General features: G+C 45.2%; 1 protein-coding gene across 1 annotated transcript; it reads left to right on the forward strand.

Moving 5' to 3' along the window:
• Positions 1-8,706: 8,706 nt before the first annotated feature.
• SRSF6 (serine and arginine rich splicing factor 6) lies at positions 8,707-15,847 on the forward strand. Its single transcript, XM_004062162.5, has 6 exons — positions 8,707-10,401; positions 10,622-10,770; positions 12,031-12,155; positions 12,293-12,501; positions 12,775-12,858; positions 12,963-15,847. Exons 1-6 carry the CDS (start codon positions 10,295-10,297, stop codon positions 13,321-13,323), a joined length of 1,035 nt encoding a protein of 344 aa, XP_004062210.1. The 5' UTR covers positions 8,707-10,294; the 3' UTR covers positions 13,324-15,847.
• The last annotated feature ends 9,429 nt before the right edge of the window (positions 15,848-25,276 follow it).

Here is a 25,276-nt window from a genome sequence, read left to right on the forward strand (position 1 = left end):
TCTATGACAAACCCACAGCCAATATCATACTGAATGGGCAAAAACTGGAAGCATTCCCTTTGAAAACTGGCACAAGACAGGGATGCCCTCTCTCACCACTCCTATTCAACATAGTGTTGGAAGTTCTGGCCAGGGCAATTAGGCAGGAGAAGGAAATAAAGGGTATTCAATTAGGAAAAGAGGAAGTCAAATGGTCCCTGTTTGCAGATGACATGATTGTATATCTAGAAAACCCCATTGTCTCAGCCCAAAATCTCCTTAAGCTGATAAGCAACTTCAGCAAAGTCTCAGGATACAAAATCAATGTGCAAAAATCACAGGCATTCCTATACACCAACAACAGACAAACAGAGAGCCAAATCATGAGTGAACTCCCATTCACAATTGCTTCAAAGAGAATAAAATACCTAGGAATCCACCTTACAAGGGATGTGAAGGACCTCTTCAAGGAGAACTACAAACCGCTGCTCAAGGAAATAAAAGAGGATACAAACAAATGGAAGAACATTCCATGCTCATGGGTCGGAAGAATCAATATCGTGAAAATGGCCATACTGCCCAAGGTAATTTACAGATTCAATGCCATCCCCATCAAGCTACCAATGCCTTTCTTCACAGAATTGGAAAAAACTACTTTAAAGTTCATATGGAACCAAAAATGAGCCCACATCACCAAGTCAATCCTAAGCCAAAAGAACAAAGCTGGAGGCATCACACTACCTGACTTCAAACTATACTACAAGGCTACAGTAACCAAAACAGCATGGTACTGGTACCAAACAGAGATATAGATCAATGGAACAGAACAGAGCCCTCAGAAATAACTCCGCATATCTACAACTATCTGATCTTTGACAAACCTGAGAAAAACAAGCAATGGGGAAAGGATTCCCTATTTAATAAATGGTGCGGGGAAAACTGGCTAGCCATATGTAGAAAGCTGAAACTGGATCCCTTCCTTGCACCTTATACAAAAATCAATTCAAGATGGATTAAAGACTTAAATGTTATACCTAAAACCATAAAAACCCTAGAAGAAAACCTAGGCATTACCATTCAGGACACAGGCATGGGCAAGGACTTCATGTCTAAAACACCAAAAGCAATGGCAACAAAAGACAAAATTGACAAATGGGATCTAATTAAACTAAAGAGCTTCTGCACAGCAAAAGAAACTACCATCAGAGTGAACAGTCAACCTACAAAATGGGAGAAAATTTTCGCAACCTACTCATCTGACAAAGGGCTAATATCCAGAATCTACAATGAACTCAAACAAATTTACAAGAAAAAAACAAACAACCCCATCAAAAAGTGGGCGAAGGACATGAACAGACACTTCTCAAAAGAAGACGTTTATGCAGCCAAAAAACACATGAAAAAATGCTCACCATCACTAGCCATCAGAGAAATGCAGATCAAAACCACAATGAGATACCATCTCACACCAGTTAGAATGGCAATCATTAAAAACGTCAGGAAACAACAGGTGCTGGAGAGGATGTGGAGAAATAGGAACACTTTTACACTGTTGGTGGGACTGTAAACTAGTTCAACCATTGTGGAAGTCAGTGTGGCGATTCCTTAGGGATCTAGAACTAGAAATACCATTTGACCCAGCCATCCCATTACTGGGTATATACCCAAATGACTATAAATCATGCTGCTATAAAGACACATGCACACGTATGTTTACTGTGGCATTATTCACAATAGCAAAGACTTGGAACCAACCCAAATGTCCAACAATGATAGACTGGATTAAGAAAATGTGGCACATATACACCATGGAATACTATGCAGCCATAAAAAATGATGAGTTCATGTCCTCTGTAGGGACATGGGTGAAATTGGAAACCATCATTCTCAGTAAACTATCACAAGAACAAAAAACCAAACACCGCATATTCTCACTCATAGGTGGGAATTGAACAATGAGATCACATGGACACAGGAAGGGGAACATCACACTCTGGGGACTGTTGTGGGGTGGGGGGAGGTGGGAGGGATAGCATTGGGAGATATACCTAATGCTAGATGACGAGTTAGTGGGTGCAGCACACCAGCATGGCACATGTATACGTATGTAACTAACCTGCACAATGTGCACATGTACCCTAAAACTTAAAGTATAATAATTAAAAAAAAAAAAAGAAAAAAATGTGATCGGAATTCCAGCAGCCCCTCATACCCCTTCCTAGCCCTCCCCTCCCTAGGTTACGGTGACAGCCACTACCAGCTTTCAGCTTTAATGGACACCACCATGCAGCTTTCCAAAGTGATTGTGCCAATTTACACTGCCAACAATAATCTGAGAGTTCCAGTGGCTCCAGAGCCACACTGGAATTTTCTGTTTGGATAAGTCTTGGCGGAGGAAATGTGGGATCTGGTGAGGACATCCCTGCTCCCCTCTGAAGGTGGTGTGTCTGGGCAGCACTAACCAGAAGGTGGAAGATTCCATCCCACCAGCACATCCTAGTGAACCCATCAGCACACTAATATCTGCTGAATGGAGAGTCTCGCTTCACGTGCTCTGCACAATGTCCCAGAGTGGCGCTGCTCTCAATTAGCACTTACTATGTGTGCTGCAGTTTTGTTTTTGTTTTGTTTTGTTTTTAGAGATAGGGTCTCACTCTGTCACCCAGGCTGGAGTGCATTAGCTCACTGCAGCCTTGAAACGCTGGTTTCAAGCACCTTTCTGCCTCAGCCTCCCAGGTAGCTGGGACTACAGGTATGTGCTAGTGTGTCTAGCTGTATGTGGACTTTTCTTTATTCTTTTTTTTTTGAGATGAAGTCTTGCTCACTCTATCGCCCAGGTTGGAGTGCAGTGCTGCGATCTTGGCTCACTGCACTGCAACCTGTGCCTCCCCAGTTCAAGTGATTCTCTTCCCTCAGCCTCCCGAGTAGCTGGGATTGCAGGCATGCACCACTATACCCAGCTCATTTTTGTATTTTTACTAGAGACGGGGGTTTCACCATGTTGGCCAGGCTGGTCTCGAACTCCTGACCTCAGGTGATCCACCCGCCTTGGCCTCGCAAAGTGCTGGAATTACAGGCGTGAGCCACTGTGCCCAGCCCGTTTTTGGACTTTTCTAAGGACTGGACATGAAGGTGTAAAAAGAGAGGCAGCATCCCTGCTCCACTGACACTGACATTCTCGTTGGGGATGGGAGAGGCAGAAATACATATCTCGGGTGATGAAAATTTCTACGAAAAAAAGTGGAACAGGGGAAGAAGAGACACAGAGTGCAGGGGAAAAACACTATTTTTAAATAGGTGGTTGAGGAGGCGCTTCTGATAACAGTCTGTTTCCTGCTGATATACCACAAACTGGGTAATTTATAATGAAATTAGAATACCACAAACTGGGTAATTTATAATGAAAAATTTCTCTCCCTCTTTTTTTAAGGCTAGTCAAGTGACGCAGTGGAAGTGGAGAAGGAACAAAGAAATCTGTAACTGATTGTGATCAATTAGTTGCAAACATCATTGCACTTGGACCAGCCAGAAAAGAAATTTATTTCTTACACAAGACAGAGAGGCACTGGGGCCAGACTCGCTTTATAACAATCCACCCTCTCAATAACCAACCCACTCCTTCCGTAATAACAACATTAATTTGTGAAGGCTCCACCCCCATTCACGATTCAATCGCCTCTTATTAGGCCCCACCTCCCAATATCATGCACTGGGGATAAAGTCTCCAACACAGAAATTGTTGAGGGACATGTTCAAGCCACAGCAATAACGTTGAGCAGAAACCAAAAGAAAATGAGGGGAGCAAATCACAGAAAAATAGTTCCAGATGCAGGGAGCTGTCCAGTGACAAGGCCCTGAGGTCAGTGTATGTTTGGCACATTCAAGAGCTGGTGGGAGAAGAAAGGGTAAGAAATGCAGGGAGAGGTGGAGGGATGTGACTGTATAGGACCTACCCCCATTGATGTTCAAAAGCAACCGCAAACCCATCCAATACACACATGTGTAGTCGTATCAAGAGCTGGGGGTTTTAGGCCAGGCAAGGTGACTCATGCCTGTAATCCCAGCACTTTGAAAGGCCGAGGTGGGCAGATCAGTTGAGTCTAGGAGTTCAAGACTAGCCTGGGCAACATGGCAAAACCCCATCTCTAAAAAAAATTAGCTGGACGTGGTGGCGCATGCCAGTAGTCCCAGCTACTCAGAAGGCTGAGGTGGGAAAATTTCCTGAGCCCAGGAGGCGGAGATTGCAGTAAGCCAAGATGGCACCACTGCACTCCAGCCTGGATGACCAAGTGAGACTCTGACTCAAAAAAAAAAAAAAAGCAGGGTGGGGCGGGGCTTGAGGTGGTGTTATTTACAAAAAAAAATGGGATCATGCATACATTAAAACTTGCCTTCTTAACAACACTCAGAAGCATCATTAGTGGTCAGTCACACAGATTGAGGTAAGCAAACCTCTTCTGTGAAGAGCCAGCGAGGAAATAGTTCCGGCTTTGCAGGCTGGATAGTCTCTGTTGCAACCACTCAATATAATAACAAATCAAGACTGCTGTTGTAGTTTGAGAGGAGCCATAGACAATGTGTAAATGAATGGGTGATACTGTGTTCCCATAGAACCTTATTCACAAAACAGGTGGCAGGCCAAGATTTGACTGGGGCCCTAGTTTGCAAAGCTGACACATGACGTTACTATGGTTTTCCCAATGCTGAGAACAGTAGGCATTCGATAAATATTTATTTGAAATGAGAATAATCTTACTTATTTTCATTGTGGAAGAGTATTCCATGGCTTGAATAAGTATCCCTGGACCTATGATTTTACAAACTGGCCCCTTGTCAAATAGATTTCTAGGATTAAGGTTACTGGGTCAAAGGTTTATGAACTTGCTGTTTGTCAATTAACCACTACCTCCCTGAAACCCTTTCCACTCCTAGCTTCTGTGACACCACACTCTTTTCGGGTTTTTTCCTTACCTTTTTAGACACTTCCCAGTTGCCATTCCTAAATTTTTGGAAGGGAGGGGGACAGGTCTTCACTCTGTGGCCCAGGCTGGAGAGGAGTCACACAATCACGACTCACTGCAGCCTGAAACACCTGGGCTCAAGTGATCCTCCTGCCTTTGCCTCCCAAGTAGCTAGGACTACAGGTGTGTGCCAACGTGCCTACTAACATTTTTCTTTCTTTTTTTGACACGTAGTCTCGTTCTCTTGCCCAGGCTGGAGTGCAGTAGTGCAATCTCTGCTCACTGCGACCTCCACCTCCCGGGTTTAAGCGATTCTCAGTCTCCCGAGTAGCTGGGATTACAGGCCTGCACCACCACACACGGCTAATTTTTGTGTTTTTATTGGAGACGGGGTTTCACCATTTTGGCCAGGCTGGTCTCGAACTCGTGACCTCAAGTGATCTGCCCACCTCGTCCTCCCAAAGTGTTGGGATTACAGGCATTAGCCACTGTGCCTGGCCTTTTTTCATTTTTTGTAGACTTGCTATATTGCCCAGGCTGGTCTTGAACTCCTGGCCTCCAGAGATCCTCCCACCTCATCCTCCCAAAGTGCTAGGATTACAAGCACAAGTCCCTGCACCCAGCTTCCATTCCTAAATTTAACAAAATTTCAGAGTCCCTGTGGTAGTGTGTGTGGAATTGGTTCCTTCCGGTGGGTTCTTGGTCTCGCTGACTTCAAGAATGAAGCCGCGGCCCCTCGCAGTGAGTGTTACAGTTCTTAAAGATGGTGTGTCTGGAGTTAGTTCCTTCAGATGTTCAGATGTGTCCGGAGTTCCTTCCTTCCAGTGGGTTCGTGGTCTTAAGCTGCAGACCTTCTGCAGTGAGTGTTACAGCTCTTAAAGGTAGTGCAGACCCAAAGAGTGGGCAGCTGCAAGATTTATATGTGCATGTATACATAAATATGTATGGAGAGAGGCTTAAGTTCATGGAATGTAGTTAGGGAAAGGAGAATTTGACAATGATAACATTTTTTACTCATCAAACTCTCATTTTTAAAAAATTTATTAAAATCATTTGCAAGAGTTGAAGCAGGAAATGACACTCTTACGGTATTGGTGGGACTGGACATTGCTTTGGGGAGTTAGTGGGATAGTATTTATTGAAGGATGGGGAATTCGTTTGTCAAAGAGAAAGATGCAGCTGATATCATCCACTCTTCCTCTCACTTCTCTTTCCCAAAGCCCAGTGGCTACCCCTAACAAAAAACCCAAGAGCACTGCTGCGGAAGAGAAAACAGTTTCAAATATCATAATTGAGAGAGGTGTTGGATTGTCACCATTCTGTGGAGTCTTCCTGAGGACCCAACTCTGCTGATGTGTTGGGAGAACAACTCAAAGGAGAAATGGTAGATGTGCAGCATGGGAGCTCATATCTTTTCTTATTTCTTTCTTTCCTTTCTCTCCTTTCTTTTTTAGACAAGAGGCTTGCTCTGTTACCCAGGCTGGAGTGAAGTGGAGCCATCATACCTCACTGCAGCCTTGACCTTCAGGGCTCAAGTGATCCTCCCACCTCAGTCCCTGGAGTAGCTGGGACTACAAGTATACGCCGCCAGTATTGGCCTTTTTTTTTTTTTAAGAGATGGAGTCTTGCTATGTTGTTCAGGCTGGTCTTGTGCTCCTGGGATCAAGTGATCCCATCTCTGCCTCTCAAGTTGATGGGATAACAGGTGTGAGCCATGGTGCCCGGCAAATCCCCTCTCGTAGCAACTCAGGTGTATTTGTATGGAGTGGAGTGAATATAGAAGTAGTTGCTCCAGGAACAGAATCCAGAATTGGAAACTGTCAGTGACAGAGTTAGAAAGAATCATGAATCAGATGACTGAAAGATCCTCTGAGGCTCTTCCAACTGGGAGATTGGATTGCATGTTGCCAAGCTAGTCCAAACTTCGTTTTAAAAACTTCCATAGGCTGGGCATGGTGGCTCATGCCTGTAATCCCAGCACTTTGGGAGGATGAGGCTTGAACTCCTTGAGCCCAGGAGATCAAGATCAGCCTGGGTAACATAGGGAGACCCTGCCTCTATTTAAAAAAGAAAAGAAAAAAACTTCTGTACAGGATTCATTTGGAATAGCACTTCTCAACCTCAGCTATTGACATTGGGGACCAGATAATCCTTCGTGGTGGGGCTGTCCTGTGCCTTGCAGGATGTTTCGTGGCATCCCTGGCCTCTACCCACGAGATACGAGCAGCTCCTTCCCTCCTCCAGCTGTGACAACCAGAAAGTCTTCAGATATTGACAGATGTCCACAGGGGGGACAGAACTACCCCCTGTAGAACCACTGCCCCCTGTTGAGAGCCTTCCCAATAGCTGCAACTACAGGCATGTGCCACCATGCCCAGCTAATTTTTAAAAAAAGGTTTTTGGTAGAGATGGGATCTTGCCATGTTGCCCAGGTTGATATCGAACTCCTGGGCTCAAGCAATCCTCTCACCTGGGCCTCCCAAAGTGCTGGGATTACAGGCGTGAGCTACTACGCCTTGCTCCTTGTTTTTCTTTATTTCATTGAGTCAGAGTCTTGCTTTGTCATCCAGGCTGCAGTGCAGTGGCATGATCATAGCTTACTGCAGCCTCGAACTCCTGGGCTCAAGAGATCTTCCTGCCTCAGCTTCCCAAGGTGCAGGGATTACAGAATCATATTTTTTATCTGACTTTAAGCACGGTCTCTATCTCCCCCAGTCGTGACAAACAACGTTTCCCTCCAGACTGCCAAATAGCTCCAGGAGGGCAAACCCCCCCGCCCTTTTCAACCCGAAGCTGAAGGATATTGAGGTTGCACCACTCAAAACAGAGCAGGAATACAAAAATATCCAAAGAACTGGTGTTGGGCTCGGCACAATGGCTCACGCCTGTAATCCCAGCACTTTGGGAAGCAGAGACGGGTGGATCACCTCAGGGTGGGAGTTCGAAACGAGACCAGCCTAACATGGTGAAACCCCGTCTTTACTAAAAATACAAAATTAGCTGGGCTTGGTGGTGCATGCCTGTAATCCCAGCTACTCGGGAGGCTGAGGCAGGAGAATCACTTGAACCCAGGAGGCGGAGGTTGCAGTGAGCCGAGATGGCACAGGTGTGAGTCACAGAGCCTGGCCTGGGCTGCGTTCTTTCAGGAGTCTCTGGGGCGAATCTGTTCCCTCGTGTCTTCCAGCTTCCAGAGGCTACTGGCACCCTTTGGCTTATGGTTCCTTCCTCCATCTTCAAAGCCATTAACTTCGGTTGTGACTTTCTTACAGCCAATCACTCTGACCCCAATCCCAGGCTCCTTTGTCACATCTGCTTCTCTGACTGTGGCTCTCCTGTCCCCCTCTTGTAAGCACCCTTATGATCACATTGGGCCCACCTGGACAATCCCGGGGCATCTCTGCATCTCAAGATGCTCAACTTAATCAGATCTGCAAAGTCCCTTTTGACATACAAGGTAACATCTTCACAGGTTTCAGGGATTAGGATTAGGATTAGGACATAGACATCTTTAGGGGGAACCCTTATTCTGCCTACCGAGTTGAAGAGGTGAAGCCCACTGGGCTTCTGGCTTGGGTGGGGACTTGCAGAACTTTCCCGTCCAGCTAAAGGATTGAAAACACACCAATCAGCGCTCTCTGTCTAGCTAAAGGTTTGTAAACACACCAATCAGCACTCTGTAAAAACGGACCAATCAACATTCTGTAAAATGGACCAATCAGCGCTCTCTAAAATGGACCAATCAGCAGGATGTAGGCAGGGCCAAATAAGGGACTAAAAACTGGCGGTCCAAGCAGCAGTGGCAACCCGCTCGGGTCCCCTTCCACGCTGCGGAAGCGTTATTCTTTCCTTCAAGCAGGTTGGAGTCTTGCTTTGTCACCCAGGCTGGAGTGCAGTGGCATGATCATAGCTCACCGCAGCCTCGAACTCCTGGGCTCAAGAGATCCTCTTGCCTCAGCTTCCCAAGGTGTGGGGATTACAGACTCGTATTTTTTATTTATCTAACTTTAAGCACGGCCTCTACCTCCCCCAGTCGTGACAAACAACTTTTCCCTCTAGACTTCCAAATAGCTCCAGGAGGACAAAACCCCCATTTTTCAACCTGAAGCTTAAGGATATTGAGGTTGCACCACTCAAAACAGAGCAGGAACACATAAATATCTAAAGAGCTGGTGTTATCTCAGTGATATCCCTTCCTTTTTTTTTTTTTTTAGCTTCGGTGACACCCTACTCTCCTGATCTTCTCCCTACCTCCCTAGTCACTCCTCCCAGTCTCCTTTCCTGTGCTTAAATTTCAGAGTACCCCAGGCGTTGGCCTGGGTCTTCCGCTCTCCACTTAAACTTACTCCTTTGAGGTTTTCATCTGGTTCTCCAGCTTTAAATAGCATCTCCATTGATAAACTCACAAAATAAGGCACTTTCAAGTCAATGGAGGAAATGATAGTATTGGGACAAAGGACTTTCCATACCCGGGAGAAAAAAAATCGTTCGTCGCTGTGGGAGGGCTGCCGGGTCTCGTCCACGCTTCCTTTTGAGCACCTACAGTGAGCGTAGGATTGCCACGGATAGCCCAATCCACAAGTGAGTCAAGCTGCCAGGGCTCCAAGAAAGACCCATGGAGGGAGAGGGGAACGTCCAGGGAGGCGAAGGCTGCGAGTGAGACCCGGAGAGGCTGATGTCGGCGGGTCTGCGCGCTCGCAGCGCGACCCCCGCCCAGTCAGCAAGACCTCGGCGCGCGATCCTCGGATTCTGCGAAACAAGACAAGCGACTGGGTCCGAGACCGCGATCCCCATCAAAACGAGCATCAACCAATCGCTGGGGGAAATGGGCAGCCTCGTTTTAAGCCACCAAGCAGAGACCGCGGCGACCTATTATGATAACCTCGAGAACCAATGAAAAGCGGGGATTCTCTCAGCCCGCCTCCCGAGCTTCAACCCCGAAGAGATCGCGCAGAGTTTTATAAAAGGTACAAATTAGAAAACAGTTCTGCGGCTGGATTAGAGACATTGTGTTTTCAAAGACGGTGGGGAGGGCTAGAGAAAAATCCTAGAAGCTAGCAAGACCGCACCACACCGAAACGTCGCGGGCAACGGACTCGCCAGTCACCATCTAGCCCAGGGCCGACGCGGGACGGACGTGCCGCTGCGCGCTGACATCACGTGCCAGGCCCCGCCCCACCGGCCGCCCATATAGCGTAAGCCTGGCGCGCGCGCGCGCCATTGTGTGGCTGGACTCGGCCGCCCCTGTGGTGTGAGGCGCGTGTTCGGGCTCTTGCCGTCCCCGCACCCGCACCGCGGCTACTGGCTTGCGGTCCGCCGTTCGACAACCAGCCCTTGGGCCCCCGCCCGCCACGGACATGCCGCGCGTCTACATAGGACGCCTGAGCTACAACGTCCGGGAGAAGGACATCCAGCGCTTTTTCAGTGGCTATGGCCGCCTCCTCGAAGTAGACCTCAAAAATGGGTGAGTCGGGCCTGGGCGCCCGCGCCCAGCGTCCCAGGCCTGGTGGCGGCGGGAACTCGCCAAGGAAAGAAGCGGCCAAGGCCGCGGCGCCGCGTGGCAGGGCCTCAAAGATGGCGACGGCGCGGCGTCGCGGGGGCGCGCGGTGGGGTACGGGCGCGCGCACGTGCGCGCCCTGGTTAACGACTCCCCCGCCGTTGTCCGGCCCTCGCACCGCCCCTAGGTACGGCTTCGTGGAGTTCGAGGACTCCCGCGACGCCGACGACGCCGTTTACGAGCTGAACGGCAAGGAGCTCTGCGGCGAGCGCGTGATCGTAGAGCACGCCCGGGGCCCGCGTCGCGATCGCGACGGCTACAGCTACGGAAGCCGCAGTGAGTCCCACCCCCGCGCGCTCCGCGCCCTTGGGGACCCTGGGGGCGGGGGTGGGTGGGGTGGGGCCTCCCAGCCCGGGCAGGCGCGAGGGCCGGGGGTCGTTTGACTTGGGTGTCCCCGAGCCCCGCTGCCTTCACGTCTGCCCGGGGCAGCCATGGGACGCCGGAGCGCGGGGATTGGGTTTGGGTGTTTGGTTTTGTTTATTTGCCAAGTTGGGAGGTGGGTGGCTTCTTCTGGCCCCTTGTCAGCACTGTCACGGGTTCTTCCCACAGAGGAAGTAAGGGGTGGCTGTATTTGTTGTATCCTCCTTACTTACCTATCAGTGCATTAGTTAGAGGTTCGGGGGCAGGCTCGGGTGGAGGTGGGGTGGCGGGGCGGGGGACGGGGAAGGGGAGGAGCATAAAGTATAGGTCTTAAGGCTATGGAGCTTGATGGGGGCCAAAGAATGTACTATTTTTAAGTAATGTGGTATTGTACCACAAAGTAGATCTAAATAAGCTTTATGCTGTATTTGAACTAATTGGGGCATGTTATTGGGAGGAGGTTGGGGGGATTTTTGGTTATGTTAAATGTTTGATGTTTAAATTGTTGCATGTTGAATTCAAACTTTTTAACAAGTCCTTGATGTTTCAATTTGAAAGTGACCAATGGGGCTGAGGCTGTGTCCACTGAGGCTAAGATGACTGCCTTTCCTGATTGGCCTTGGCTTTTCCATACATTGTGTGACCCTTGCCCTATGACCCTTTGGCTGACCTTACCGGAAGCCATGACGACAGCAGCCTTTTGCCATTAGACGCAGGGTGATGGTGAGGATTCCAAGGGTTAGACAAAACTGGTTAATCTGAACTAGGTGACTGTTACCTTGCGTGTTTTGTGGCCAAACCACCACCAAAAACCTCACACTGTGATGTAAGTACTTAGTGTAAAACTAGTAAACATTTTTGTAAAATGTAGAAATGCATGTAATCAGTTAAGTTTTATATTTTACAATGTTCTGTAAAATAAAACTTAGCGAGGTAAATCGAATAAAGGAGCAGTCACTCTCTAACAGATTGTAGGAGAGGTTTAGTTGGATTTAGTCTATTTGACTTGCCCTTAATTTAATTTTATGGCAAATCACAAATGTGTCGAAGGTTTAGCAATATAATAGCGAAGTCCTACTCCAGTAAATAAAAGTTGATATGTTTGTACTAACTTTCAAAGACATTATGCGTTTTTATCATTACAAGGCATCTAATTGTTCCCTTCATGTGATAAAGGTGGTGGAGGTGGATACAGCAGTCGGAGAACATCTGGCAGAGACAAATACGGACCACCTGTTCGTACAGAATACAGGCTTATTGTAGAAAATCTTTCTAGTCGGTGCAGTTGGCAAGATTTAAAGGTATGTTTTGTAATTCAAGATAGAAATGATATGACTAATGCTTTAAAGTAAACTCTTTTTATATTCTTATTTCTGGGAATTTATTATGGTATATAGATGTTTTAAGATTTCCAAGTCTGACCAATCTTGTCTTTCAGGATTTTATGCGACAAGCAGGTGAAGTAACCTATGCGGATGCCCACAAGGAACGAACAAATGAGGGTGTAATTGAGTTTCGCTCCTACTCTGACATGAAGCGTGCTTTGGACAAACTGGATGGCACAGAAATAAATGGCAGAAATATTAGGCTTATTGAAGATAAGCCACGCACAAGCCATAGGCGATCTTACTCTGGAAGCAGATCCAGGTAACTTGTTGAAGGACACTGTGGGAAGGAAACAATATTTGCCAATAAAAAGGGAGTAATTGAGTGATGTCAATTGTTGCCTACTTGAATTAAAGCCAGCTTTTAGTTTGTTTTGGCTGTGCATCATTGCGTTCTTTTCTAGATGTTTTGAACAGTGTATTTAATTTCGTAGTAAAGAAAAACATTATTCTTTGGCTTATCTATTTTTGCCAGATGGCATGGATGTATTTAAGTTGGATTGGGATTAAGACTTCGTTGTTTTTCTCCTAATAGGTCTCGATCTAGAAGACGGTCACGAAGTAGGAGTCGCAGGAGCAGCCGCAGTAGATCTCGAAGTATCTCAAAAAGTCGCTCCCGGTAAATAACGTTGTGTTGAGTCACTGTGAATATTACCGTACTTGTTTATGGAGTATGTGTACGTTCTCACAAAGTATTGAGAAAATCGGTCTTTCCTTGTCCAGTTCCAGGTCGCGGAGCAAAGGTCGATCACGTTCTCGATCAAAAGGCAGGAAATCTAGATCAAAGAGCAAATCTAAGCCCAAGTCTGATCGGGGCTCCCATTCACATTCTCGAAGCAGATCTAAGGATGAATATGAGAAATCTCGAAGCAGGTCTCGGTCCCGATCCCCCAAAGAAAATGGAAAGGGTGATATAAAATCAAAATCCAGATCAAGGAGCCAGTCCCGTTCCAATTCGCCGCTACCTGTTCCACCCTCAAAGGCCCGTTCTGTGTCCCCTCCACCAAAAAGAGCTACTTCAAGATCCCGTTCTAGATCTCGCTCAAAGTCAAGATCAAGGTCCAGGTCGAGTTCCAGAGATTAACTCAGAACTCCTTGTTTGCACACTATTATGGAACACTTTCCTACTTAGGCAGTTACTCTTCCATGTTTATACTTGGCCTCTTCTGCAAGAGGAATCTCTTGAAAACAGGGGCACACAGAAATTTGATTTGTGGCCAAATTGGATGAAAAAGATGAGGCTCTAAGGAAATGGTGGCATGAAGACCCTCTCCCTTTGTAGAATTAAGATAACTTTGATTTTATAGCTTTTGAGCTAACATAACTTTTGTAAAGATTAAGCTCATTTAGTTGTGTTTTTTTTGGGGTTTTTTTGAGTATTTCAGTGGGATCTGCTGGCAGGGGTTTTTTTTGTTTTATTTGTTTGCTTATTTTTAAATTAACTGTTTTGAGCTTTGAATACTTAAGGCTTTAGAAGGGAGAACCCAATTTTCAATTATGTTGGCTTTTTATAAAGCTTGAGCTATGTAAGATTTAAATAAAACTTTGCTACCAAGATGATTGCCTTATTGAATAGGTCACTATTAAATTCCTTTAAATGTTGATATCTGCCATTTGTGGAAACAACGTAAATTATACTTAAGCGTAAACAAGGCAAGCCTCAGACCAGCAATAAATTATTCAGTTTGGATAACACTATTTTGTGCAGTTAATCAAATTTGCCAAAGTCTTTATCTGCCCCTTTAACAAGTTGAGTAAAAATAAAAGGTATTTTTTAGTCAATGTGTTCCATGATTTTGCTTAAATTAATACTTTTAAGTAATGGAACTTTTTTCAAAGGCAAATTTAAACTATTTAAGAAATAGCTCCTAATACTTGGGATCTTGTTTAGATAATCCACTTTCTGGAAGTTTTCAGCATAATTAGTGTTGAGAGTGGTTCAGTTGTCTTTAATGTTTGTCATGTGGAAATGGAAGTAGCCTCTTTTTGTTCTGAAATTGAGTTTATTCAAAGTGTAAAAGCACATACTACATTTTCTGCTGAAAGATCATTATGTTTAACAGGCACTTAATCTCAGTAAAGTCAGTTGCCAGTTAAGTTCCACCCAGTAGTCAGTCCCCTTTGTAGTTAGTGGGATTATTTGATAATTGGTTAGATCATACTTGTAAATTTTAATGCTTTGTGTAATTGGTTTGAAAAACAGTGAAATGGGTAAACCCAAAACTTCTGTACTTTATTACGAGTAAAGTGTAATGAGTACTGTGGAAACCAAATTTGAATACTGCAAATTTGTAGGAGTTACTAGGTTAGCAATTAGTCCATACATCCATAAGCCTGATGAGTTGAAATTGCAGTTTGAGAAGTGAATTAACCTTACATCCGTTTGTTCAGATACCTTAAAAGTTACTTTATTTAAAAGCATTTATTAATCTTAGTCTGAAATCAAAATATAGATTAATTGGCTCAGCTTTAATACCTTTCTAGGAGGTGTCACAATGTAGGGTACCAAGGGTTGGATTGTGATGGGGCATGGTCGTACACTGCTCATTGTGCACAGGTGTGACTGGAAAGCATGATACTCTAGGGTTGGTTTGTAGGTTCAAATAATCCAGAAATATACCTAATAAGATTGAGTGAAAAACTTGAGTCAAGTATCTAGGGCATTCACAGAGTAGCTGTGAGTTCTTGGTACTGTGAAAAAGGCCTTGTTTTTCAGAAATTCCTGGGTTTCCTGTTAAAAAATCTTAAAGCCCAACCTTAGGAATATAGTGCCCCAAAAGGCGGATGCTTCTTCCATTATCTTACTTTCTTTGATACTTTATTTAATTAGATGTTTGTAAAGAAATAGGTTTATTTTTCCAGCATAAACCTCAGAATTTAAGGAAAGAAAATGATGTCTGTTGTTATAGTTCATTGTTTTGCCTACTCAGCAGAAGTGATGACTCTTAAAAATTGGCTTTGACCAAAGTTCTCTTGTTTTCAGGGAAAGAACATAAAAGCTTTTTGAACTACAGCCTTTTTAAAAGAGGGATGGGAGGATATTACAGTAAGAAATTAGGCTTTCTAAAAGTATGAAACATCCTTCAACTGGGCTCTCTTGTTAATAGGACATCATATGGTAATAGACTGGTTTGACTATATTGTTAGCTGCCACAGTAAGCAGGTCATTGTATAGGTAAATGCCTGCACCCATAATTTTCTAGTAATAGCCACGACCAATTTATTAACAGTCAGGGCCTATCCTTGCCTGTAGTTCTAAGTCACTGGATGCACAAAATCACTGTGTAACATTGGCTCACTTGGTGAGCATAGGGTTGACTGATAAAATGTTTAATTCCCTTGCTAACTCGTGAGAAGAATGAGTCGATGACATGCTCCATACCAGTGGCTAGATGGAGTATTAAGGTGGAGCAGAAAAGAAGTGAGAACATCTTGATTCCCCTTTCTTTTACTTGATGGTGTTTATGAACATGCCGTAGTGCCTTTATGGCCAGTTTGAGTCCTGCCTACTTTGACTTTTACGTTCCCATTCCTGTGTTACCACCTTCCTCCCGATTTGTTCACCTATTTTGTGCTTTAAATCTCAATAAAATACTTACTGAGGGAAAGGCTTGTTTTGAGTTTATTGCATATGCCCACTTAGGACCAGATTCTTAACAAATGTTTTTTTGAATTGGAGTTTGCATTGGCAAGCCATTCCTGTCCTGAGTATGAGAACAGGATCTTGTGTTCACTTACCCAGAAACGTGAGTTTGGGATTTAGTATATGGTTCATGTTGGGCAACTCATTAATCACTGTGCTTCAGTGTCATTCATGAAACTAGGGATAAAACATGCATGGGATGTGAAGATTAAAAGTCAAGAATATGAACAGTACGAGAGAGTACCATAACAAATACAATTTTATTTACAAATATACGTGGTTGGACCATACCTTGGAATCTACTTACTAATGCAGCTGCTGTTAACAGTTCTTGTATCTGCTCAGAGATTTCTATGATCATATAAAAATGCCTTTTTTAGGTTTTCAGTGTTCATGCCCTGAGTAGTAGTGTGCAGTTTGCTTTAATACATGATAATACAGAGATGGGCTTTAACTGGCTGGCTGGTTACTGTTTAATGAATGTATGATAAATTTTTATTCAGAACCAACAGTGTGAATAATCCTTTCAGTTGTGTATCAGCATGAATTTAAAAATTACTTTCAGGATTCAACATTATACAATAAAACTTTTAGAGTTCTTGCAATAGAGCACCTAGTGTAGTAATTACCGGTTTATATGCTAAACTTTGAGTTTCCTCAGTGACCATATTTTGAATAACAGATTAGTATCCCGAACATGTATGCATCCATTTACTGAAAGGACGAGTCAGTACAGTTGTGCAGTTGGTCTTCGTAGATCCTATATAGCTTGTTTACATATGCCTGTTTATCTTTGAGCAATCCTGCAGATGGCCCCCAGGATAGCACTTAACACAGTCGTTAACTTTTTATTCCTTTTGAATAGAAAGGAATCATGGTTCAAAAATTAGAAGAGTGGGTGCGGTGGCTCATGCCTGTAATCCCAGCACTTTGGGAGGCCAAGACAGGAGGATCACCTGAGCTCAGGAGTTCAAGACCAGCCTGGCCAACATGATGAAACCCTGTCTCCACCAAAAATGCAAAAATTAGCCAGGCATGGTGGTGCGTGCTTGTAGTCCTAATACTGGGAGACTGAGACAGACAGGAGAATTGCTTGAACCCAGGAGGCGGAGGTTGCAGTTAGCCAAGATAACACCATGGCACTCCAGCCTGGGCGACAGAGTGAAACCCTGTCTCAAAAAAACTTTTTTTTCAATGTGTTTTCTGGGAACAGGGTCATTATTTTCTATAACTACAGAATTATCAAAATCAGGAAATTAACATTGATAAAATACTGTTGTCTGATACACAGTTCATACCGAAGTTTCATCAGTTGTCCCTTAATGTCCCTTACATTTTTTCTCTTGGTCCAAGATTCGTTGGTTGCATTTTGTTGTCATGGCTCTTGAGTCTCTAAATCTCTAATGCATCCTCAGGCTTTTTCTTCATGTTACTTTTTGAAGAGGAGTTAATATACCTAGCCTCCAGTTAGCCCCCTCTCCCTCAAAATTATTTTTAAAAATGACTTCATAGTGATCCAGGTTATTAACATGGGTCACTGGACATAATACATCGAGGACAGAGTCTCATTCTTGTGATATTTCTGCCCAAAATGCTGTCATGTAGAAACGAGACAAATCCAAGATGAGGGAAAAACCTACAAAATAAACTTTTTTTCCCCGCCCGAGACAGAGTTTAACTCTTGTTACCCAGGCTGGAGTGCAATGGTGCAATCTCAGCTCACCACAACCTCCACCTCCTGGGCTGAAGCTATTCACCTGCCTCAACCTCCCAAGTAGCTGAGATTACAGGCATGTGCCACCACACCCAGCTAAGATTGTATTTTTTTAGTAGAGGCAGGGTTTCTCCATGTTGGTCAGGCTGATCTCGAACTCCTGACCTCAGGTGATCCCCTGCCTCGGCCTCCCAAAGTGCTGGGACTACAGGTGTGAGCTACCTTGCCTGGCCTTCTACCGTAAAGGAATTGCTTTGGAGGGGTGGCGGGGAGGAGGGGGCAGGTACACTATATGGGTTTTCTTCAGGTTTTCTGTTTTTTAAGAGATGGAGTCTCACTCTGTTACCCAGGCTGGAGTGCAGTGGTGCAATCATGGGCCCAAGCAATGCTCCCACCTCAGTCTCCCAAATTGCCGAGACAAGTGTGCACCACCATACCCAGCTAAGGGAGTAGACTGTGTTTTAAAGGTAAGGTTTAAAGAAGGTGGTTTTTTATTTTTGTCTTTAGGAGGGAGCCAATTTGGAGATTAAGAGCTGCTGAAGGCAAAGCTTTGATGGCATCACATAGAGAACCCCCATTACTGCTGAAAGCAGAGCAAGTCTCCTAGCCCAAGGCCAAAAGGACTGGGAGGCAAATAAGTTGCACCCTCATCTATAAAACAAGACCTGCTAATATTGTGAAAAGTAAATACTATTATCAAAGCATTTGGCATAGTCACTCATTAAATAGTAACTGCATTTAGGAAAACATTCTGAAATAGAAGAGCTAAACTCTGGGTGTGATGGCTCATTCCTGTAAAGGAGGCCAAGGCAGGCAGATCACTTGAGATCAGCAGTTGGAGACCAGCCTGGCCAACATGGTGAAACCCCATCTCTACTAATAATACAAAAAGCCGGGCGTGGTGGCGCAGGCCTGTAATCCCCGCTACCCTGGAGACCAAGGCAAAAGAAACGCCTGAACCTAGGAGGGGGTTTACAGTGAGCAGAGACTGCACCACTGTACTCCAGCCTGAGCAACAGAGCAAGACTCTGTCTCAAAAAAAGAAAAAAAAAATAGCTAAACTCTAATAATACTGTTCTAACCAACTTGAGAAAAAGGCAAAACAAAGATGCCAAATGTGGAATGTGGTGCCCAAGTATTAAAGTATCTACTATCCCTACTTTTTCGTCCTTCATGAGCTGCCCGAGTGTACTAAATACATTACTGTTACTTTTGTCATACAAAGTTTCAAACACCAGTGAGAATAGTGGAATGAACCACCCTGTGCTCCTCTAGCTTTAACAATCTATACCTGTCTACTTCCTCTCCCAAATAATTTTGAAGGAAATCCTAGACATTTTATCTGTAGATGCACTATATCGCTCTTTAAAGACATCTAAACTCTCTTTAAATCTACAGTCTCTCTTTTTGTCCCCTTGCAGTGTGTTTATTGGAGAAGCTAAGTCATTGTCCTGGAGAGTTTCCCAGTCTTGATTTTGCTGATTGCAATCTCATGGCGTCATTAAGTGTATTCTCCTGTATGCTGCATTTCCTGTAAATTAATAGACCTAGAGAAGCGGGTGTGTGTGTGTGTGTGTGTGTGTGTGTGTGTGTGTGTGTTAAGGGGTCTCACTCTATCACCCAGATTAGAGTTGCAGTGGTACAATCAGCTCACTGCAACTTCTGCCTCCTGGGCTCCAGCGATCCTCCCACTTCAGCCTCCTGAGTAGCTGCCACCATGCCCAGCTAATTTTTTGTCTTTTTGGTAGAGACGGGGTTTCACCATGTTGCCCAGGCTTGTCTCAAACTCCTGACCTCAAGCGATCCTCCCACCTTGGCCTCCCAAAGTGCTGGGATTACAGGCATGAGCCACTGCACCCAGCAAGAAGTGTGGTTCTGCCAAGGCACAGTGGCTCACGCCTGTAATTCCGACACTCTGGGAGGATCCATTGAGCCCAGGAGTTTGAGACCAGCCTGGGCAACATAGTGAGACCCCATCTCTACAGAAAAATTAAAAATCAGACATGATGCTGCCCACCTGTCCCATCTACTCAGGAGGCTGAGGTGGGAGGATCACTTGAGCCCAGGAGGTTAAGGCTGCAGTGAGCCGATCATGCCACTGCCCTCCAGCCTGGGTGACAGAGCAAGACCCTGTCTTAAAAAAAAAAGTGGTTCCCAACCAGCAGCATCAAAATCATCTCCGATGTTAGATGTTACAAATACAACTTCAGTCTTCACCCCAGACTCTGAATCAGAAACTGTGGATAGAGTCAGGCAGAGAAAGAGAAACTTCACATGTTCTCACATATTTGTGGGAGCTAAAAATCAAAACAGTTGAACTCCTGGATATAGTAAAAGAATGGTTATGAGAGGCTGGGAAGGGGTAGTAAGGGGGTGAGGGGTAGGTAGGGATGGTTAATGGGTCCAAAAAAGAATAAAATGTAGTATGTGATAGCACACAGGGTGACTATAGTCTGTAATTTAATTGTACATTTTAAAATAAAGACTATATAACTGGATTGTTTGTAACATTAAGGATAAATGCTTGAGAGTATGTCTGTGTAGTGTGGGTAATTAAAAAGAAAAAATAAAAATACAAAAAAATGCTTGAGAGGATGAATACCCCATTTTTCATGTTGCGATTGTTACACATTGCATGCCTGTATCAAAGTATCTCATTTACTCTATGAATATATACACCTACTATGTACCCACAACAATTTTTTTTTTTTTTTTGAGATAGAGTCTCGCTCTGTTGGCCCAGCCAACATTTTTTTTAAACAAATAAATTAAAACTCTGGGCTGGGCACAGTGGCTCACTCCTATAATCCCAGCACTGGGAGGCCGAGGCAGGTGGATCACCTGAGGTCAGGAGTTCGAGACCAACCTGAGCAACGTCGTGAAACCCCACCTCTACTGAAAATACAAAAATTAGACGGGCGTGGTGTCGCATGCCTGCAATCCCAACTACTTGGGAGGCTGAGGCAGGAGAATCCCTTGAACCCAGGAGGTAGAGGTTGCAGTGAGCCAAGATCATGCTCCAGTATGGGGACAGAGCGATACTCTGTCTCAAATATTTAAAAAATAAAACTGGGTAGAGCACAGCCATAGGTGTATTTTAAAGCCCCTTGGGTGATTCTGGCACCTACTAAAACTTAAGACCCACTATTCTAGCGGGTTTGTCAAATTCCAACTTTTAAAAAAAATTTGAATAGGATGTGCAAGTGCAGGTTTGTTACATGCATATATTCTGTCGGTGAGTCTGGGCTTTCAGTGTGCCCATCACCACCTTTATTTTTATTTCAAAACTTCTTGGGGGCTGGGCATCGTGGCTCATGCCTGTAATCCCAGCACTTTTGGGAGGCTGAGGTAGGCAGATGACTTGAGCCCAGGAGTTCAAGACCAGCCTGGGCAACATAGGGAGACCCTGCTTCTACAGAAAAATAGAAAAATTGGCCAGGCATGGTGGTAGGTGCCTGTAGTCCCAGCTACTTGGGAGGCTGAAGTGGAGGATCACCTGGGCCCTGGAGGTGGAGGCTGCAGTGAGCCGAGATCACGCCTCTGCACTCCAGCCTGGGTGACAGAGCAAGACTGTCTCAAAAAAAGAAAAGAAAAAACAGAAAACTACGTGGGGGCGGGTGCAGTGTCCCACACCTGTAGGAAGCCAAGGTGGGAGGAGTTCAAGGAGTTGAAGGCCAGGAGTTCAAGACCAGCCTGGGTAACTTAGTAAGACCCCATTTGAACGTCTTTTTTGTCATAATGGCAACCATTGATTATTTTTGCCTGGATACATTAAACCATGGACTTGTGGCTTTAAACATTTATTTCAATCCATTGCAGCTCGCCTTATCAATGCTACCTTTTTATTTTTTTCTTTTTTGAGTTAGGGTCTCACTCTGTTACTTAGGCTGGAATACAGTGGCATGATCACGGCTCACTGCAGCCTTAACCTCCTGGGGTCAAGCCATCCTCCCACCTCAGCCTCCCAAGTAGCTGGGACTACAGGCACATGCCACCACGCCTGGCTAATTTTTGTATTTTTTGTAGGGACGGAGTTTCGCCATGTTACCCAGGCTGGTTTTGAACTCCTGAGCTCAAGCAATCTGCCTGCCTCTTCTTCCCAAAGTGTTGGGATTACAGATGTGGGCCACTGTGCCTGGCCTTCTAATCAGTGTTACCTAATTCTGTCTTCGGTCAGTGGAACTCAACTCGATTTGTCTCCTGAGTCCTTTTGAAACTATTCTAATCTTGTCAGTTTCCTCGCTTTCTGGTATGGTAAGATTTCCGGGATCATGTTGTACATTTTCAGTCCGGATCTGAAATCAGCCATTTCTCCAAGGAGCCCTGGTTTTGTTGGAAATGGTATTTAGCAACCAGTCTGGGCAATAAGCAAATTCATTGCCGCTTGTTTGGTCGTAGGCCTTTTCAGTGGACAGAGCTAGGAAAATATTACCTGATTCTCCCTGTAGCCACACAAATCATGTTACCTTCTGGTCATCTGAAGGTCCTCTCTTCTCCAAGCGGAAACCCTCTCAACCCTGCCTCAGTCAGTGCCACAGTTTTGAATCTCCTAACTATATGTTGTCTTTCTGCACTCTTAATTTGTGAGTGCCACTCTTTTTTTTTTTTTTTTTCGAAGCGGGGTCTTGCTCTGTTGCCCAGGCTGGAGTGCAATGGTGCGATCTCAGCTCACTGCAAGCTCCGCCTCGCAGGTTCACGCCATTCTCCTGCCTCAGCCTCCCAAGTAGCTGGGACAACAGGCGCCCGCCACCAGGCCTGGCTAATTTTTTTTGTATTTTTGGTAGAGACGGGGTTTCACCATGTTAGCCAGGATGGTCTCGATCTCCTGACTTCATGATCTGCCCGCCTCGGCCTCCCAAAGTGCTGGGATTACAGGCGTGAGCCACCGTGCCCGGCCTTGTGTGTGCCACTCTTACAGAGTGGTGTCCACTGGTAGACAAAGCACTCCAGGTTTGCTCTAACCTGCTCAAAGCAGAGCAGTACATGGCTTCCCTGCCTGGATGTGTGGTTCCTCAGCTGACTTCTGGGCCATTTCTGGCAAAGGGATAAGAGGATTAAAAGGAAACTGTTTCTCTAAGATCCTGCAGCCTCTTTTCCGCGCCGTCAGAGGGTTTAAAGCAGATAATGTGTCATCTTGCTCTGAATAATGAGTAGAGGAAGAAGGAAAATTCAGAGCCTAACTTTCAATGTGATTCTAGAGTACACAACAGCACTATAAATGGAATGAGTAAATAAAGACCTCAAATTATAGTTTTCATCCACCTTGACCATTGCCTGCAGACCTAGCAGTAACTCAAGTCCAGACAACAGTGTGGCTGTGATCATAATAAGATGATCAGTGCTCACTGGTGTTTTCAGGAAGTTTTTCAGGAAGCCCTCGAAAAGTATAGCACCATGAGTCATCATAGTCCAACTCATATTCAGTAAGCGTTTATTAAAAACTTTGGCCGGGTGCAGTGGCTCACACCTGTAATCCCTGCACTTTGGGAGGCCAAGGCGGGCAGATAGCTTGAGGTCAGGAGGTCAGGAGGTCAGGAGGTCAAGACCGGCCTGGCCAACATGGCGAAACCCCATCACTACTAAAAATACAAAAATTAGCTGGGCATGCTGGTGGGCGCCTGTAATCCCAGCTAGTCCAGAGGCTGAAGCAGGAGGATCACTTGAACCCAGGAGGCGGAGGTTGCAGTAAGCCAAGATCACCCCACTGCACTCCAGCCTGGGCAACAGAGCAAGACTCTGTCTCCAAAAAAAAAAAAAAAAAAAAAAAAAAACCTTACCAGATGTGTGGTAGATTACATTACTATAAGAAATATTTACTGTCTCCCCTTTCTGCATTTATGAGTACTTCCCTCACTTGATGTTGGCCAATGGAATTTAGCAGGCATGATCTATTTGGTAGGCTGAATGATGCCCTCCCCCACCCCCCAAAAGGTCCACGAGCTAATCTCCAGAACCTGTGAATATGTAACTTAACATTGTAAAAGACACTTTGCAGATGTAATTAAATAATGTTCTGGAGATGTGATTATCTGGCTAGGCCCAGTGTAATCACAAAGGGAGGCTTTTTTTTTGACTCTCCAGCCTCCCTTATAATCTAGAGAGGCTGGAGAGTCAAAAATCAGAAAAAGTTGGTGTAAAAATGGAAGCAACAGTAGATTGGAGATCCTCTACTGTCAGCTCTAAAGATGGACGGAGCCACGGAACAAGGAAACGGATTCTCCCTAAGGGAGCACAGCCCTGCCGACTCCTTGACTGGGCCCATGCCTCCCTCCCTCCCTTGATTGGCCCAGTGAAACCCATTTCTGACTTTTGACCTCCAGAACCATAAGACAATAAATTTGTGTTATTAGGTTGGTGTAAATGTAATTGCAGTTTTTGCCATTACTTTGAAAATATTTTAGGCCAGGCGCTGTGGCTCACGCCTGTAATCCCCAGCACTTTGGGAGGCCGAGGCGGGCGGATCCCGAGGTCAGGAGATCGAGACCATCCTGGCTAACATGGTGAAACCCCGTCTCTACTAAAAATACAAAAAATTAGCCAGGAGTGGTGGCGGGCACCTGTAGCCCCAGCTACTCGGGAGAATGAGGCAGGAGAATGGCGTGAACCTGGGACTCGGAGGTTGCAGTGAGCCGAGATGTGCCACTGCACTCCAGCCTGGGTGACAGAGCAAGACTCCGTCTAAAAAAAAAAAAAAACAAAAATTTTAGACTACCAAGTTTGTGGTAATTTGTTACCAAAGCTCCAGAAAAATTATTACAACACAGCTAAAGCCTTAAGACACACTTGCACACCTGGGCTTGCTCTCCTGCATCCCAGCTGTCTCCATGAGAATAATACACCTCAGCCAGCCTGCTGGTCCAAGAGGCCAAGAGACAGGCTGGCCAGAGCTGCCTGTGAGCCTTGGCCACCAGCTCGAAGCAGAACCCAGCCAGATCAGCCAACCTGCAGAAATGTGAAAAGTAAAAACGTAGTGGTGTGTGCTACTCAGTTTTGGGGGTTAGGGACAATGATAGCTAACTGATACGGGGTGCTAGGCAACTCCACATATGTCCCTGCAATAACTATACGTGGTAGAAACTGTTACCCAGCATTTTACAGATGATGAAACAGGTCAGGTAAACCCACATGCCCAAAGTCACACACAAGGCAGCATTCTGAAGTTCAGTCGTTTCATTTTGCCTAAATGAATGAGAGATATCTTCCATTTTTCCATCCCGATTCCCTGTTCGCCTGTCTGAGCCTCAGGAAACTAGCCTCATGACTTCCTCCACACACTTCCCTGCCCTCTGGTTTCTGAGTGGGACGTGGAGAGAGGGAGGAGATGGAAGTTGGGGTCTTTATTCCCACAGTACCCCACCCCTACCCCCGCAGACTTAACTAAGGCTGGCAGTGGCCTTCAACCAAAGGCCATAGTGTCTGGTGTACACAGCCCTCTTGTTCCAAGTCCCGGTAACCACTGCCTCCCCTTGTCCTAGCCCCGCCGTCTTACGCTAACCATTGTAATTTTTCTACACCCTGCCCACACCATTTTAAAAAGTTAATGATTTATTGTATCGTCTTCAAATTACTGAAGTGGGAGTGTGCCTTCCGTTTCCTGTTGTGACGCTGCAGATAATAGCAAGTAAGTTAAACAGTAAGTAAATATTTCCTATTTCAGGGGAATATAAAACATCACACTTA

This window comes from Gorilla gorilla, chromosome 21 (assembly GCF_029281585.2).
Source record: "Gorilla gorilla gorilla isolate KB3781 chromosome 21, NHGRI_mGorGor1-v2.1_pri, whole genome shotgun sequence".
In the NCBI taxonomy this organism is placed as follows: domain Eukaryota; kingdom Metazoa; phylum Chordata; class Mammalia; order Primates; family Hominidae; genus Gorilla; species Gorilla gorilla.

What these genes read in the sequence shown, in the direction of transcription:
- SRSF6 (XM_004062162.5), top strand. Translation starts at nt 10,295, where the DNA reads ATGCCGCGCGTCTACATAGGACGCCTGAGCTACAACGTCCGGGAGAAG. An exon ending in TACTCTGGAAGCAGATCCAG is followed by an intron (nt 12,502 to 12,774) that starts GTAACTTGTTGA and finishes TTCTCCTAATAG; the next exon opens with GTCTCGATCTAGAAGACGGT. An exon ending in ATCTCAAAAAGTCGCTCCCG is followed by an intron (nt 12,859 to 12,962) that starts GTAAATAACGTT and finishes TTCCTTGTCCAG; the next exon opens with TTCCAGGTCGCGGAGCAAAG.